The sequence below is a fragment of the Rhinatrema bivittatum genome, chromosome 10 (assembly GCF_901001135.1).
Source record: "Rhinatrema bivittatum chromosome 10, aRhiBiv1.1, whole genome shotgun sequence".
Lineage (NCBI taxonomy): Eukaryota > Metazoa > Chordata > Amphibia > Gymnophiona > Rhinatrematidae > Rhinatrema > Rhinatrema bivittatum.
The window spans coordinates 92,348,975-92,367,584 of NC_042624.1; the positions used below are offsets into that span (position 1 = coordinate 92,348,975).

Below are 18,610 nucleotides of genomic sequence, written 5' to 3' on the forward strand. Positions count from 1 at the left end.
GCACAAGACTTTGCTGGTGCCATCGAAAAGGAAAGGTACCACATCCTTGTCGGTGCCAAAAAATGTCTTGGCAGCAAAACTCAGATATTTGTGCTGAGCTAACAGAAAAGTTGATTCATTCTGAATCTATATTAGGTGACTATTTTTTGTCTGTTCTAATTCCAGAGCCCAGAATTCTCCTACTGGAATGCCCCCTGCCAAGCAAGAATATCACCCCTTTGTGAGAAAAATGTGACTTGACCTCATCAAAAACTATTTTATTGACAAACCAAATTCTCTACCTTCTCTATTTCAGCTAGAACAAAATGACTCCATTTTGGAGTCCATGGTCCTAAAATCGGATATTCAATCCAGTATTCCACTTTATCAATCCAGGCCAGAATTGATATATACTAAATCACAGTCTAAGTCTCAGGGTTCCTCTTTCTCTAAAGGTGGGGCAGCCTCAGAAGATCCATCTATAGCATTGTCTCAGGAGGAATCTCAAGCATCATCATACTTCTCTTTCAAGCCATTTTGACACTGATGAGTCCACAGATATTCCATCAGATCTCTCTTCACAGCTTCCTTAGAAGTACATCTCCACCAGAGGAAGTCATATCCTGCTTTTGATCAAAAAATGACAAAAGCAATTCCATTTACTTTACAGGAGGAGTCATAACCAAGGGAAGATATATTTAAGATATCAAAATATATCCAAACCTCAAAACAAGTAGGTGGTGGTCTGGTTCGGAGTATTACAGGAGCTCCAAACAATGATGTGGCACATGCTCTTGTCTACTTGCCAGTAGCAAGAAAATTAGATCTCAAGATATAAAGTTCAGCCTTGTCTTATCATCAAAAGGTACAGCTACCTCATGAGTCGATAGTAGTAGAATCAGCTTTGAAAAAAGCAAAGTGCGTCATCTGTTAACATCTAGAATAGTTACTCATCAATGATATATTTATTTATTGGCTCTTATATATCATTGTTTGGAACATTCTGTCACCGGTTTACAATTAAGAAAAATAAAAATAGGAAATGGTAAAACTAACATAATAAAAAGTAATACAGTTTGGGATTAATAATAAATTAAATAAGTAAAAAACAACAATTAACTATTTCATTAGACTTCCTAAAAGATGTAAGAGTAAAACTAATAAACATTATAAGAATAAACAGAAATCATAAGCATTAAAACTCAATCTAATTGTGGTAAAAAGTAATTCAACTAAAAATCATTATTAAAAAGCAGTGTAGATGGAATAATAAATAGTAAAACCTTAGCCAATGCCCTCCTTGTACATCTGCTCGAAGAGCCAAGTTTTAAGATGTTTTCAAAACTTTTTAAAATTACTTTGCAGCCTTAGATTCACTGGGAGAGTGTGCCACAGTCCTGGACCTGCGAGTGAGATTGCCCTTCCTCTGACCGTAGTGAGTTTTGCAGTAGCTATAGATGGTATTGATAAAAGCCCTTTGTTTGCCGATCTAAGGTTGCTTTGCGGGGTGTGTATTCTTAACATAGCATTCACCCATTCCACCTGGTTGCCATGAATTGCCTTATGTAGAATGCAGAGTATCTTGTACTCAATGTGTTTATCGATTGGTAGCCAGTGTAAAGATTAGAGAATCGGAGTGATGTGTTCTGTTTTTTTTGCAACCAATTAGTATTCTAGCGGCAGCATTTTGAAGAATCTGCAAGGGTCATAGGGTGGATTTCGGCAAGCCTAACGAGGGAATTACAATAGTCGAAACCGGTGAAAATTTGTGACTGAAGAACTGTCCTGAAATCATTGTAATGTAGCAGTGGTTTTAGGCACTTGAGCATGACTAGTTTACTGAAGCCTTCTTTGATCTTAGCAGAAATGTGTTGTTTAAAATTTAACTCTGGGTCGATCCATATACCTAAATGGTAAAATACATGTATAATTCCTTGCAAAAGCTGCAGGATATGATCCAGCAGTTCCCTTCAGACTCATGAATCATATAGCTCCTGTACGTCAAGAAACAAAAATGTGGGAAACACCTAATTAGGTTAGTTGATGATGCATTTAATAATCATCCACGACATCTGCAATAGCTATTAAAACCAGAAAATTAGCATGGCTCCAGGCTTCAGTTCTGCATGAAGATGTTTACAAAAAGCTTGCCAATGTTCCATGCACTGAGGATAATCTCTTTAGAGAGAGAATAAAAGAAACATTAGATCTCATTAAAGATCACTGTTACATTCTCCTTACTCTCTCATCAGCTACAACTGAGCAACCATCTACAAGTAGGAAAAGTCAACCTCCGCATGACAGGAGATAGTACTACTGCGCAAGCAAGCTGTATCACACCTACTTCTTTCAGCAGCTTCATCCACAATAGTAGCAACAGCAGAGCAGGCCACATGCTAGGAACAGCATAGACCAAGACTCTCCATAACATTGTTACACTCAAAATCTATTCCTAGCGTTTATTAAGAAAGCGTCCCGATTACATCCAGTGGATGGAAGGCTTGAACACTTCAGTCCACTGTGGAATGCCATAACAACAGATCTTTGGATATTAAAAATCATACAGCAGAAAGACAGCTTGCATTTCAAATCCTCTCCATACCCTCCACTAAACAGTCCTTCAAAGAATTGCTCCACAAATGCAGAAAAGCTCCAGCTTCTCCAACAAGAACTATCAAGCCATTTTGCTGAAAATGCAATGGAACCACAAGGAAATGTAGGATTCTACTCCAAATACTTCCTCATCAAATAGAAAATGGTTAGCCTTCATCACATCATAGACCTTGGATATCCCATCAAACACATGAAGAAAGAAAAGTTTAGGATGAACTCTTAGATACAATATTCCCTTATTTAGAGATCAGTGACTGGTTAATCACTTCAGATCTCAAGTATGTCTACACATACACACTCATCCCAATTCACAAAATACCCAGGAAATTTCTGCATTTCATTATAGCCAACAATCGTTACCAATATCATGTTCTCTTTTTTTTTATCCTCACCACGGAACCTAGGGTGTTCATAAAATGCCTCACATTGGTTGCTGCTCATCTAAGAAAGAATAATGTATTTGTTTTTTCATATTTAAACAACTGGCCATCCATCCATACCCTTCAAGAAGCTTGTTCCTACACACCGTATGATGAACACACTTCACTTCCTAGGATTTATCATCAATTTCCCAAAATCCAGTTTGGAGCTGACTCGTACAATAGACTTCATAGGAACCTGCCTGGATACCACACAAGGGAAAAACGTTATTTCCTCAGCAGAAAGTACATGAACTGACCAAAATAACCCTAATGCTTTCAGATCAGAAACAAACTTCTACCAGTTTTTTCATGAAGTTGTTGGGCCATGTGATGGCAACAGCCCATGTTGCTCTTTGTTGCACATCTTAACTAGAGACAGGCTCGGTGGCACCTGAAGTTTCAGTAAAAACAGTACCTATAACCACTTTCCCACAAGTAAATATATATCCAACACTCTTGTGTTCTCTAGTATGGTGGATGGATCCTGCAAATCTGTTGAAGGACCAGTTTTTTTTCATCTTTACCAACCTCAATTTCAAATCACAATAATCACAATTGCTTCTAACCAAGTATGGGGAGCTCATCTGAACAATATTTGTTCTCAAGGAACTTGCTCTCTACAGAAAAGATTGCCCCACCTAAATCATCTAGACCTGAGGCAGTCTTTGATAACCTAAATTTATTCAATCTCTGGTTAAAAGACAAAGTGGTGTTGATCCAAACAGACAACCAGCTAGCAATATTCTATATCAACAAACAATGAGCAATAGGCTCTTTCAATCTTTGTCAAGAAGCCTGCAAAATATGGAAATTGACAATTTCCCAAAAGCTATATCTGATAGCTATCCATCTCCTGGTGAGCCAAAACCAAATAGCAGATATGTTAAACTGCCAACTGCAGCTACATGAGTGGTCATTGAACCATCTGGTAGCACAGGAGCTATTTCAACTTTGAGGCACGCCGCAGATCTCTTTGAAATGCCATTGAACACCAAAGTTCTCACCTACTGCTTTAGGATGCCGGAAAGGAGCAATCTAGCAACAGATGTGTTAATCCCATGGAATCTTTATGCATTCCCTCCCATTCCGTTTCTAGCCAAGACAATTCAAAAACTGAGAAGAGGAAATAACTGCGGAGGTTATGATTGTGGTCTACAAAATCATGAAAGGACTTGAACAGGTTAATGTAAGTTGGCTATTTACTCTCTCAGATAATAGGACTAGGGGGCATTCCATGAAGTTAGCAAGTAGTTCATTTAAAACAAATCGAAGGAAATTGTTTCACTCAGCGCATAGTTAAGCTTTGGAATTCATTGCCAGAGGATGTGGTTATGGCAGTTAGTGTAACTGGGTTTAAAAAAGGTTTGAATAAGTTCCTAGAGGAAAAATCCATAAACTATTAAATAATAAGCAATAGTAGCTTGAGATTTATTCAAAGTTTGGGTACTTGCCAGGTACTTGTGTCTTGGATTGGCCACTGTTAGAAACAGGATACTGGGCTTGATGAACCCTTGGTCTGATCCAGTATGTCAAATTTGGTTTTAGTGCCTTCAGTGTCTGGCTGTTAAGCAACCAATAAAATTGAGAATATTCCCAGCCCTGATCACTAAGTGCAATAGGAATATACTTCATCTCAACCTTTAATATTTAACTGTGACTGCATGGATGTTGAAAGTTAACTAGCCTCTTCTGTGCAGTTGCCTGCTGCAGTGAGTAAAAAAAAAAAATGCTCTACCAGAAGATATTACTTTGAAGGAAAAGATTTTCTATCTGGTGTTTACTTGTAACAGGTGTTCTCTTTCAACGGCAAGACAAATCTGCCAGACAATTTCCCTGTCCTCTTGCTACAAATAGTGAGGAGATTTGCATAGTGGCCGCTGCTCAGGAACACCCACACATGCTTAAATAATCATCTTGGTTTTTCTAAACTTTGAGAGAGCGGTTTCATCTCAGCGCTGTCGGATGACATCACCCATGAGTATAGCCAATTTGTCCTGATGTCTAGAGATAATACCTGTTACAGGCAAGCAGCTTTGCTTTACTGCCTGCCCCTAGATATTTCCTAATGTGTGTGTTGGAATTGTTCTTATTTGTAAATACTTTCCGCTTCTGTTGGGACAAAAAGAAATTAGGTCCCAGCCATCTAAATTACAAAGGCCACATCCTTTCATAAGTCTTTTGTTGCTTCCAAAGTTCGAGACTCCTAGCTAGCTGTAACCGTTTCAAAGTTATACATTGGGAGAAGGACATGGTAACACAAACTGCTACACACATGGACACTGCTACAATTTCATAAAGCCTCTTCAGATAGATAGAACAGAGGCTAAAAATAAGAAGTGAAGCATATTGGTTATTTATAGATTCATTTATATTCTACTTTTCTGCACTTCAAAGCAAATTACCTTCAGGTACTGTAGGTATTTCTCGGTCTCCAGAAGGCTCACTTGAGGCAATGGACTTGTTCAAGAGTCACAAGGAGTGGCAGTGGGATTTGAACCCTGGTTTCCCTAGTTAATAGTCTGCTACTCTTCCACTCCAATCATTATGGATATCTTGAAATCCTGACTGATATTTGATGTTTTGTTTAGGAATTTGACTACATGAATAAATATCGCTGTCTTTTCACATGTAGTTGCTATTGTATGCTTCATCAAATTGAGAACTTTCTTCTGTGACACTTGATAATTTTAAGAGTACATATAAAAGCATCTTAAACCAACTTCTTCTCTTGCAGATTCTATGCATTCATCTAAAGCGATTTAGACATGAGCTTATGTTTTCCACAAAAATTGGCACCCATGTATCTTTTCCATTGGAAGGACTCGATCTTCAATCTTTTCTTGCAAAGGATAGCCCTGCCCATATTGTCACCTACGATCTTTTGTCTGTGATATGCCATCATGGAACTGCGAGCAGTAAGTAATAGCAATATTTATTCTTTTGCCCAGCAGTTTCCATTTGCATCTTTGGATTCTCATCTCTATCAGAAATAGCCACCATCCATAGCTAGCCAAAGATTATTTTTCCCCCATATTTTATAACATTTGTCAACCTAGGTAGCCGAAACATTAAAGCAGCAGTCTCCCTGGCCAGGGACCATGCATCAGTATTCCTTCCTACCAGAACCCTTTGAATCTAATCACTAGGTATTGCTGTTTTGTAATGACTGGAACTTTGTCCCCTATCCAGGGGTGTGAAAGTGGCTTCCACAGCATCCACAATCCACCCTGGAGTAGAAGGCTTTGCCCAGAAATTGAACCCACCATGGCAATACAAAGCAATGCTACTGACCTATCAGGTTGACCCCAGTTAACCAGAGGCATCACCGGTTCCATATGGCTGCAATCTTTTATCCTGTTTCTGCTATGTATTTTGCTTAGTGTCATCAAAATGAGCTTTAGAAGTAGTGTGGTGTATGGATAGCTGAGATTTCTTCATTTATTTTGGTTTATCTTGTTTGGTCATTGCGGGTCTGGGCAAAGAAAATTGTCTTGACTCCTTATGCCATAACCTTCACTGTACAGTCCTTTAGATAACTAATCTTTTAGTGCTTATTCTTCTTTATAGGTCATAGGAACTGTATTACCTTAATACAGTCCCTATGACTGTAGACAGATGGACAGTGGGTTTATGCTTCCCTGCCAGCAGATGGAGACAGAGCAAGCTGATGTCACAGTATATATAACCCTGCATTGACCCCAGCCTACCAGTATTCTCTGTCTCCAGCAGATGGTGGACATGCATCTCCCTATGGGTATTGCTTCAAGTTTTTTAGAAGGAGACATTTGAAATTCTAAATTAAGGAAAAGAAAGTCCTGCTTTCCTGCAGTGATACCTAAAAGTCCCTCCCCCAGTTGAGAATTCCTGATGTGATTTCTGTGGTCCCTCAGATGTGCTCCTTGGTCCAGTGGCTGGCTTTCCTGACATGGACTTAGCTGCTAGTTCAGCTGAAAGACAGAGGGTGCAGGAGGCCGAGCGAGGCAGTAATGGCATATGCCCTCTCCCCCCGCAGCCGGAGACTGTCTCTGTACTCAGCCGGTAAGCGCTGAGTTTGGGTAAGGTTTAAAAAAAAAAGTTTTACCTTTGAATCAGAGGGATTTCAGGTCTTCCTGTGGTCTCTGTGCTTGGCATGCCATACCGACATTCGTTCCTACTCCCGTTGTGGTTGGGGAACTAGGCAGCCTGGCGGGTTGAGCAGCCCCCAGTGGGTTAGGCCCTGCACATCGCGTGGTAGGCTGCGGCGGTATCTTTCACATGCTCTTGTGTGTGCTCTGCTGCCCACTACAGGTCGTCTGTGTGCGCAGTACGTCGGCTCTGTACATGTGTTGTGAGCTCTGTTTTTGGGCGTGCTTTTTATGCGCACACATTTTACACTGTTCACAAGCTTAACTTGGTGCACAAGTTGTGCCTACGCCTTGCCTCACTTTTTCTTCCAGGCACTTATTTTTCGTGCGCATTCCCCTTTGAGCTTGAGCCATTCAGATGCATATTTACTGCTGCAATGGCGCTGGTAAGCAAGAAGCCTAAGCGTCTTCCTATTTGTGTTGCCTGTCATATTAGGGCTTCTCAGCCTGACCTAGCTTCTAACCTGTGCCAGTGCTGCTCAAGACACTCAGGGAGAGTTGTCTTCCTTGGATTTTGCTAAGCTGGTTCCTCCCATTCTGATGATGGGCTGGTAACAGCCTTGACTGGAGGATTGCCAGACCTTGGTTTTCCCTTGATTGGTTCCTCCGCAGGCGAGGGAAGTTCTGTGGGACCAACTCCAGTTCCTTCTGGGCTTGGTCTGGACCCAGCTGCTTTTTCTTGGGTGGAATTCTTTCAAGGCTTACAAGCTTTTCTTCAGGTGCAATCCTCTGCTTCCCCCATGCCTTTCCAGTCAGACCCTCAGCTGGTGGCTCCTCCCTCTTCCAGTCCTATGCTTAAGCACAGGAGCTTGCCTTGGCTCCCTGTGGGTGTTCCCGACAGGAATCCAGATGGCATTGATGATGGGGTTGATCCCAAATTCCTGCAAGATGGAAAATTCCTCCAGGGATGGAACCGTATCGAACCATGTTGCGGTTCTTTCATAGAGATTAACTGCCGGCCCTGATTTCTCAGACCTTGAAACAGCTGGGTATCCCTGGTTTAGATGCCCGGTCAGAGCAAAGGAAGAATCCCATTTTAGTTTCCTTGCGTAAAGACTCTTGTTTTTTTCCCTGTGATGGATGCCATTCAGGAATTGATTGATCTGGAATGAGATGCCCCAGAGGCAAATTTTAAAGGGGGTCAGACATTGGAAGGCCTGTACCCCTGGATCTGGCTGCGAGAGAGCATTTGCGTTTTCCCAAAGTGGATGCATTGGTATGTGCTATCTCTAAGTGGACATCTATCCCCGTAGAGGGAGGAGCGGCCTCGAAGAATGTACATGATAGGAGTGAGGCTATTCTTAAGCAAGCCTTTGAGGTGGTGGCGATGACTTTACAGATTGCTTCCTGTTGTGCCCTAGTGGCGGGTTCTTGTCTGCTTCTCTCTCAGGAGGTTGAGTCTGGAGGGCATTCCAGAGCGGTTATGGAGCCTGCTGCCACCTTTTTAGCAGATGCAGGCTGTGATTTGGTCCGTACCTTGGCCAGAGGAGTGGCTTTGGTGATAGCGGCCAGGCGTCAACTCTGGTTGCAAAACTGGTCAGCTGGCACAGCCTCCAAAGCTAATCTTACCAAGATGCCCTTTAAAGGCTCGCTCTTGTTTGGGAGTGAGTTAGAGAAACTGGCCAGTAAGTGGGGCGAGTCTCTGGTTCTTCAGCTGCTGGAGGATAAGAAGCAGTTACAGCACCTCTTTGGAATGAGGGGTCGTCTCTGGTGTTCCAGGCGGTTTCATCCCTACAGAGGGTCAACCTTTCAGCGGACTCAGCCTTTCGGTAGCGGACTCAGCCCTTCGTCCCGGACAGCCCAAGAGAGGAGCAGGCTCGGGTGGCGGACCTTCCCATTGAAGGTTTGCCGACCCACCTTCTGGAATGAGAGAGGGGGACATCTCTCTCTCTTCTATTGGAGGTGGGTCGAAATCACATCGGACTAGAGGATCCTGGAGGTGATATGAGAAGGATATGCGCTGGAATTTCGCAGTATTCCTCTGGATGTGTTCATGGTGTCCCCTTGCCACTCTCCACAGAAGAAGCAGGCAGTGGAATTCATGCTTCAAAGGCTCCTCAGGCTGAGGGCTGTGGTTCCGGTGCCCATGTCTCAAGAAAGTATAGGGTGGTATTCCATGTATTTTGTTGTGCCCACGAAGGAGGGCTTCTTTCATCCCATCCTGGATCTCAAGAGGGTCAACCATCATTTGAAGATGACTCATTTTCACATGGAAACCTTACACTTGACCTCCTTAGATCTGTCTGTCTTACCTTCATGTTCTCATCCGATTGGAACACAAATGCGTTCTATGCTTTACAGTGTTAGGGGGCGCCATTATCAGTTTTGGGTGCTGCCCTTTGGTCTGGCCACTGCTTTCAGAACATTTTCCAAGGTTATGGTGGTAGTAGCAGCGGCCTTGCGAAAAGAAGGGATCCTGGTGCACGTCTATTTGGACTGGCTGATTCAAGACATCTCAGGAAGAAAGTTGCCTGGTGACACACAAGGTGATCTCCTTATTGCAGGAGCTTGGTTAGGTGGTGAACCTGACCCAAGAGCAATCTTCATTCATCCCAGTTGTTGGAGTGTTTGGGGTCTGGTTCAACATGGGGCAGGACAGAGTTTTCCTACCAGAAGTTCGGGTCCAGAAATTGATGTCGAGTGCGTCAGATGGTGAATACCATATGTCCGACGGTGTGGTCCTACCTACAGGTGCTCGGCTTGTTGGTGGCTACCCTGGAAGTGGTGCTGTGTGCAAGGGCGCATATGCGTCCTCTCCAGCGCTCTCTGCTGTCTCAGGACTATGTGATTCGGCACCATTTGCCGATGGAAATCTGCTCCGGCCTCCAGTGGTTGTTGCAGGAGGATTATCTGAGAAAGGGAGTTCCCTTAACCTCTCCGACCTGGTTGGTACTCGCGATAGATGCGAGTCGCAACGTTTGGGGGGGGCTCACTGTCTGGAGTTAATAGCCCAAGAGCATTGGAATGCCGAAGAGTCCCGTTGGAACATCAATCACCTAGAAGCCTGGGCAGTACAGCTGGCATGCTTGCAGTTCAGCTACAGGCTGCGGGATCAAGCGGTTCGTATGACATTGGACAACATGACGACAGTGGCCTATATCGATCGCCAGGGAGAAACCAAGAGCCAGCAAGTGTTGTAGGAAATAGACCAGCTTATGGAATGGGCAGAAGGTCATCTGCAGATGATCTCGGCCTCTCACATTACAGGAAAATATAATGAAAGAGCAGTCTTTCTCAGCAGGGAGAGTCTGGACCCAGGAGAGTAGGTGTTGTCAGCTGATTTTGGATTGCTGGGGCCTTCCGTTCATAGACCGGCTAGTGACTTCTCGAAATGCGAAGGTTCCTCAGTTCTACAATCGCAAGAGAGATCCATGGTCCTTGGGAACAGACGCTATCATACAGTTCTGGCCGGAAGACAGATTGCTTTATGCCTTTCCTCTGTGGCCCTTGCTGGGCAGGATAATTCGCAAGACCGAAGGCCACAGGGGACTAGTACTCCTGGTGACACCGGACTGGCCCAGACATCCATGGTATACAGATTTGTGAAGACTCCTGGTGGAGACCCCTCTTTGTCTTCCGCTGCACATGGATCTGTTACAGCAGGGATCGGTTCTTCACAACTATGGTTCTGTCTTACGGTTTGGCCATTGAGAGGGCTCATCTGTTAAAGCATTGTTATTTCTCTGTAGTGATTGCCACCTTACTCTGTGCTCACAAGTTTTCCACTTCCTTGACTTATTTGCGGATTTGGAGAGTTTTTGAGGCCTGTTGTGAGGAGTGGGGTGTTCTTCCTCGTTCATTCTGGATTTTTTGCAGGATGGGTTGAATAAAAGATTGGCCCTTAATTCCTTGAAAGTGCAGGTTGCGGCGCTTGCCTGTTTCAGGGACCTGGTGAATGGTGTTTCCTTGTCGTCTCAACCTGATGTGGCCCATTTTTTGAAGGGAGTGAAGCATCTTAAGCCAACCTTGAGGTTACTGGTTCTATTGTGGAGTCTTAACTTGGTGCTGGATTTTTTGGCGGGCCCTACGTTCTGGCGATTGTTGACCTTTGAAGACTGTGATCCTGGTGGCTATTTTTTCAGCTCGTCTAATTTCTGAGCTGCAGACCTTATCTTGACGGGATCCTTCCGCTGACTCCGGGGGCAGAACAGCTGCATACATTTCCATCCTTTTTGCCCAAGGTAGTCTCAGACTTTCATTCGAGTCAGTCCATCTCCTTGCCATCCCTGGATAAGGTCAGGGATGCAAAGGAGTATCGCCTCTTGCACTCCTTGGATGTCAAGCGATTTGTCATGTGGTAGCTGGAGGTTTCTGAACCTTTTCGAAAGACAGATCGCCTGTTTGTTCTCCTTGACTGGATGAAGCAGGGCGCTCTGGCTTCGTGGGCTACCACAACTTGTTCAATTAAGAAGGTAGTCACAGCTGCGTATGTTGGTGCCGAAAAACCATTGCCTACTCAGATTAGGGCTCATTCCACTAGGGCTCAGGCAGTGTTATGGGCAGAGGTTAGTTAGTTGTCTCATGTTGATATCTGCTGAGCTGCAACGTGGTCCTCATTACACACTTTTTCAAGGTTTATCATCTGGTTGTGCAGGCCCAGGATGATGCAGCCTTTGCACGTGCTGAGTTGACTGGATCGTAGGCAGCCTCCCACCCTGTTGAGTAGCTTTGGAACATAGCACAGGTCCTGACTCCATCTGTCTACAAGCTAGGAAATGGAGAATTTACTTGCCTGATAATTTTGTTTTTCTTAGTGTAGACAGATGGACTCAGCTTCCCGCCCTTGGCTGCTGCATGAGTGTGTCAATAGTCCTCTTGTGGGGCTCTGGGTCCTAAGGGATTACTGATAAGTGTTCATCCAGTCCCTAGCTTGGGGTATCTAGAATCTTACGTGAGTTCAGTGTTTATGGTTTGTTGAGTACGGTTCTGGTTACCTGTTTTTAATCAAGTTTTTTGCTAGTCTATCCACAGTTGATTTTGAAGAGAATACTGGCAGGCTGGGGTCACTGCAGGGTTATATATACTGTGACATCAGCTTGCTCCATCTCCAACTGCTGGCAGGGGGGAACCTGACCCATAAACCCACTGGTCCTGAGTCCATCTGTCTACACTAAGGAAAACAAAATTATCAGGTAAGTCTCCAATAAAAACTGTCTAAATATGTATCACTTAAAAATATAATGTCATTAGAATTTATTATACAATACTGTGGTTATTTGAGGTGCTACAATTTGAACATTTTTTCATTAACTGAAATTACTAGTGTGTGTGTTATTTACATTCTGGCCATAAAATAGCTCTGGGATTGCACTTTAAGTCTTTCAAGATGTTGCGATCACATTTTAAAAATTTCTTGCAGTTCTTTTTTGTGGTTTTTTTTTTACATTTATAAACTTTTTTTTTTTTTTTTTCAGAAGACCAATAATAAATATTAACTCAATCATCTTGTTAAATTTAGGTGGACATTACATAGCCTATTGCCGAAATAATTTAAATAATTTGTGGTATGAATTTGATGATCAGAGTGTCACAGAGGTACCAGAATCCATTGTGCAGAACGCAGAAGCATATGTGCTGTTTTACAGGTAAAGAAATTTAAAAAGAAATAAAAGGAATTTCTGCATATTTTACAACTGAGCAGGCTATGTGTTATGTCTCAAAATAAAATCTGTTTTTTGTATATAAATGTGTTGTACATAGATTCGTCCATTGGTCTCATTGAAGATTTTTAGTGGATCATTGTATTCTGTTTTGGACAGGGGCAATTAGTTTTTATTTGACTTAAAAAAAAAAAAAAAAAAAAAAAAAAGGTGCATATCAAGTTTTCTGCATTTACCATTACAATATATTTCACTCTTTCCTAGCCCCATAGTGCAGTACATTTGTTTGACCATTAAACTCCTCTCATAGTATCTGATTCACTAAAGGTTTTCCCCATAGACACAAAACGGGAGAAAAGCCTTAATGAATCTGGCCCATAGTTTGGCCTTACTTCCTTATTTTGCTCTTGCAGCAGGATATCCACTACAGTTTATTCTGGTTGCTAAACTGTTACTTCTGTATTTATAGGATGCCTTCGACAGAAATTTAAAAAAAAAAAAAAAATTCCTCTGTAAAAATATCTTGCAAAACAGGCAGATCACCCATGAGGGGTGGTCTTATCACCGTTTGTACTGAAAGACTTTATAGTGGTGTTCAGGAATTTCTTATAAAGACCCCTTTGGGCATGTGCACACGTGGCAGTCCCTGTACACCTGTGGCATGCCTTGGAATATTTGTCCAGGAAGTAAATGAACACATTTTCAACTTCAGTGTTTCCCCAGATCAACTCTTGCAGCAGTAACCTGCTTTTTCAACAGTTTGTTCAAAATCAGTGTTTCTCAGTATATGTTTGCCCTTTTGCTCATCTAGTTGGCTTTTTGAACCTTTGAGTTTCCTTGTTTTTCGAGGAACTTGGGTAAGTGATCCAGCTTTAGCCTGCAGCTCCAGCCAGTCCCTTCCAGTCGCCATTTAGATTTTTTTTTTCAACTTTGCTTCGGCTGTTTTTCTTGTGATGTCCAAGGTCATATGCCAGTAATGGTGAACAAGCCCTGCATGCTTTGGTTTACAAAAAAACTGTAGCCACATATCTGGCACAAACTAAAGACCAAGGGAAGTCCAAAACTAGCATTATGTTTCTTTTCTTCCCAACATACTTGGCATTGCAGTTTAAAAAAGAACCATATTTAATTGGATATCAAATTGTATATTCTTCATTTGTGTCGTGCTTAGGAGGGCATGTCAGCACCCTGGCAAAATCAGTGGCCCATCTTAATTCAGTAGGAAAGATTTGCAGGGCTGTGATGTGGAGTTTGGGCCACATGTTCACGTCATATTACTTGCTAGACATTGACTCTTGATAGAACAGCAATTTTAAGCAGTCTGTTCTTCAGGGTCCTTTTGATGTTTAGAGCCTCTTCTCCTAAGATCCCTTCTATAATTTAGGGTTATCGTTATTTGGTGGGGTGGGGAGAAGGTTCTCCTACCAAAAACAAGATAACTGCTTTCTAGCTGAGTTACATTTTTGTTCCCCTTATTTGAAGACAATCCTTAGCTGGTAGTTTCACAAATGGTGAGTGATCCATTTGGCTTAGAGAAAGTAAAGTAGTTTATGTGCAACAGCTGTTTTCTGAAGACAGTGGATCACCAGTCACATATACCATCCTTTTTTCACTTCTGTAGTTGAGCTTATTAGCAAAACTATGGAACTGGGGTGCACTTTGTGTCCATAGCTGTGTGTGAGTTTCCATGTATGCTCTGAGGTCTTTTCAAGAAATTCCTGTAAAGCTCTGGGAAAACATTTTGTGCCAAGCAACAATGATGTCACCCCATGTGTATGATGGTCTAGGTATCTGCTGTCTTGGGAGAACATCTGTTACAAGTAAGCAACTTTGGTAAATGAAATAAAGCAGTATGTCTTTTTGTGTTTATTTTTTTTATGTCTTGAGCAGTGGGGTTCATCACATGGAGAAATTTAATCTTGCCAGATAATTTCCTTTACTTGAATCCAGTCAGACCAGCCCAAACAAATGGGTTATACCTACCGACCAGCAGATGAAGATAGATCAACAGGTTTGCTGACATCATCCCTAATATGCATTCATGCTGACCTCAGCCTGCCAGTATTATCTGTAACAAGCTAACTTTGGATATGTCTAAATTTAAAACACTTAATAACCAGAAGGCTTCCAGAAAAAGAAACTAAGAATATGAAAGTGACACATAACCTGTACAAAATATGCCAAGCAATAGCCATTCTTCTTCAAGTTGGAATTAACAGTACATTTAGCAGAAAAGTTGAGGGTTCTGGACTGTGCTCACTAGATTCAAGGAAAGGAAATTATAAGGTAAGATTAAATTTCTCCACCTTGAGTCAGAGATGCAAACTAAGTTCTGCCCAAGAAGTCACCTGAGCCCTTATAGAATGTGCTCTACTTGCTTGAGCAAAGGCTTACCCTTGGCAACATAAGCTGCCATAACTACCTCTTTGATCCAATGCGGAATCAATACCTTGGATGCTGCCTCACCCTTCCTGTTGTACTTAAAATTACAATCAAATGATTGGATATTCTAAACTCATTAGTGACCTGTTGATATCTCAAAAGCATTCTCCTATATGCAAGGAATGCAGAACATTGTAGTCCTTTTCTGCAAGCTGCGGTCTGAACGAAGGCAAACAGACCACTTGATTCAAATGAAAAGCCAACCTTCAGAAGAAAGAAGGAAGGCACTGTACAAACTTTGACCATGTTCTTGTGATCTGTTTAAAAAAAAAACAAACAAAAAACAAACTGCAAGAAAGTGCCAGCAACTTAAGAGATCCTTTTGGCCGAACAAATTACCAGCAAAGACACTACCTTCAAAGTAAGCAACTTGAAAGACATGGACTCTTAACCAATACTACTATTCTGATGCAACTCCAATATTGTCAGTTTCAACAACAGGGGGTGTTAAGGAAATTAAACCCAAACAGTAACCAACAAGGGGGTAACTTGCTTGATGCGGCAGTTACTACCCTTAACCAAAAGCCTGATACTCTCGGTGGAAGGGAGTGGACAGTGGAGTGCCTCAGGGATCTGTATTGGGACCCTTACTTTTCAATATATTTATAAATGATCTGGAAAGAAATACGATGAGTGAGATAATCAAATTTGCAGATGACACAAAATTGTTCAGAGTAGTTAAATCACAAGCAGATTGTGATAAATTGCAGGAAGACCTTGTGAGACTGGAAAATTGGGCATCCAAATGGCAGATGAAATTTAATGTGGATAAGTGCAAGGTGATGCATATAGGGAAAAATAGCCCATGCTATAATTACACAATGTTGGGTTCCATATTAGGTGCTACAACCCAAGAAAGAGATCTAGGTGTCATAGTGGATAACACATTGAAATCGTCGGTACAGTGTGCTGCGGCAGTCAAAAAAGCAAACAGAATGTTGGGAATTATTAGAAAGGGAATGGTGAATAAAACGGAAAATGTCATAATGCCTCTGTATCGCTCCATGGTGAGACCGCACCTTGAATACTGTGTACAATTCTGGTCGCCGCATCTCAAAAAAGATATTATTGCGATGGAGAAGGTACAGAGAAGGGCTACCAAAATAAGGGGAATGGAACAACTCCCCTATGAGGAAAGACTAAAGAGGTTAGGACTTTTCAGCTTGGAGAAGAGACGACTGAGGGGGGATATGATAGAGGTGTTTAAAATCATGAGAGGTCTAGAACGGGTAGATGTGAATCTGTTATTTACTCTTTCAGATAGTAGAAAGACTAGGGGGCACTCCATGAAGTTAGCATGGGGCACATTTAAAACTAATCGGAGAAAGTTCTTTTTTACTCAACGCACAATTAAACTCTGGAATTTGTTGCCAGAGGATGTGGTTAGTGCAGTTAGTATAGCTGTGTTTAAAAAAGGATTGGATAAGTTCTTGGAGAAGTCCATTACCTGCTATTAAGTTCACTTAGAGAATAGCCACTGCCATTAGCAATGGTTACATGGAATAGACTTAGTTTTTGGGTATTTGCCAGGTTCTTATGGCCTGGATTGGCCACTGTTGGAAACAGGATGCTGGGCTTGATGGACCCTTGGTCTGACCCAGTATGGCATTTTCTTATGTTCTTATGTTCTTACTCTTCTGATGCAACTCCAATATTGAACATTGCTCTCAGATTCAACAACGGGGGGGGGGGGGGGGGGGGGGGGAGGAAATTGGACTCAAACAGTAACAACAAGAGCCCTGATAACTATGGGAGCTTGCTGGGCAGACTGGATGGGCCGTATGGTCCTTTTCTGCCGTCACTTTCTACGGTTCTAAATTGAGAACATGCCAAAAAGGATAACACTAAATTCAGGTCCCAAGAAGGGATGGGATCTCTCTCAGGTGGCCTTATGTGTTTGATCCTCTAAGGAACTGGGTTGTCCCCCCAAAACCTGGACTATACAGCAAGCAATAGCTGTGACCTGAACCTTCAAGGGATTAAGAGCTGATCCATTTTCCAGACCCTCCTGAAAGAAGGCCAGAATTGAGGGAACTGAAGCATTCCAAGGAAGAACTGGCTAAGTGGAACACCATTTTTCAAAAACTCTCCAAACCCTTATATAAGCCATAGAGGTTGAGATTTTCCTGGCTTTTAATAAAGTATTCACAACCTCCCGGAAATGGCTCATTTAGTTAAAAGATGTTCTCTCAAGGGCCAGGCTGTAAGGTCAAAGTAATCTGTGCAAGCAAATTTTTTTTTGTGGAAACCGAAACTGATTACAGTCCAGCAACCTGATTAGATCTGCATATTAGGGATGCCATGGCTATTGTGATGCCACTAAAATCACTAGACCTGGGTGTCTTGAAACCTTTGAATAACTTTTCCTATTAGCGACAAGAGAGAGAACAAATACAGAGTCACCTGTGAAAGCTAAGGTTGGATCAAAACATCTAGCCCTCATAAGTCCTTTACCTTTCTTTGACTGAAAAACCTTTTGAGTCTTTGCATTCCAGTTGATCATCATGAGATCCATTGGCGGAATTCCCCACCTGTCCATTATCCAATTGAATGCTATCTGAGATAGTAACTACTCTTCAGGATCAACCTGAATGTTTTAATACCCTGCAATGTACATCTGATATCTTCAGATTCCTTTCCACCCAATGAAGGAATAAGTCCTTCCAACACTTGAGGACTCTTGGTGCCCCCCTGATTTGCATACGCCACCGCTGCAGCATTGTTAGACATTATTCTGACCGTGTGACCCCTGACACAGGGAATAAAACACAGAGCCAATTGAATCCTCCTAGTTTCTAAATGATTTATGGACCAGTCTGCCACCCCTGTGTCACGTGTCCTTGACAATATGTCCCTCTAACCAAAAAAGGCTGAGGTCTGTTGTCACAGTCACCTAAGCTGGATGGTCTAGTTCCACTCCTCTCGTTAAATCGCTGGAAGTCATTCACCACAGTAGACTCTTCTTGACCTGAGCAGGCACTGGAAGCTTCTGGAAATAATACTTGACTGAGGATCCCATCTGGACAACAAAGCTCATGGAGCCTCAGGACCTTGGAATCGCCCCAAACCTTGGCCATCTTCTCCAGATCCTCGCCAAACAGCAAAGTATCCTTAAAAAGAAACTTTGTCAAACTGGTCTTAGACATCGTATCTGCAGTCCTATTGCACAACTGTAGCAGCCTTAGCCTCTGCTGTGGAAGTAAGTATCAAAGAAAGTATCAGTGAGAGAAGTTCTGGCTCCATGTGGAAAGTGTCCTTGAGAATCTCCTCGCACACTATCAACAACTCCTCTTGGGCATACTGTGATAAAACACAATTCCTACATTGCTATAATACAGCCACAAGCAGCTATTTGAAGTGCCATACTAGAAGTTTTAACATGGACTCAGTCTTCTTGTCCTGCATTTCCCTCAGGTCTATGCCACCTTCC

The 18,610-nt window shown here is 42.4% G+C and overlaps 1 protein-coding gene across 3 annotated transcripts in view; it reads left to right on the forward strand.

Moving 5' to 3' along the window:
• The window catches only part of USP33 (ubiquitin specific peptidase 33), a 112,388-nt gene that overhangs the window by 77,316 nt on the left and 16,462 nt on the right, over positions 1-18,610 (forward strand). For all 3 annotated transcript variants that reach the window (XM_029618877.1, XM_029618878.1, XM_029618879.1), the window contains exons 17-18: positions 5,749-5,929; positions 12,597-12,723. In XM_029618877.1, the coding sequence (XP_029474737.1) occupies positions 5,749-5,929; positions 12,597-12,723 (308 nt within the window). The remainder of the gene's footprint in view (positions 1-5,748; positions 5,930-12,596; positions 12,724-18,610) is intronic.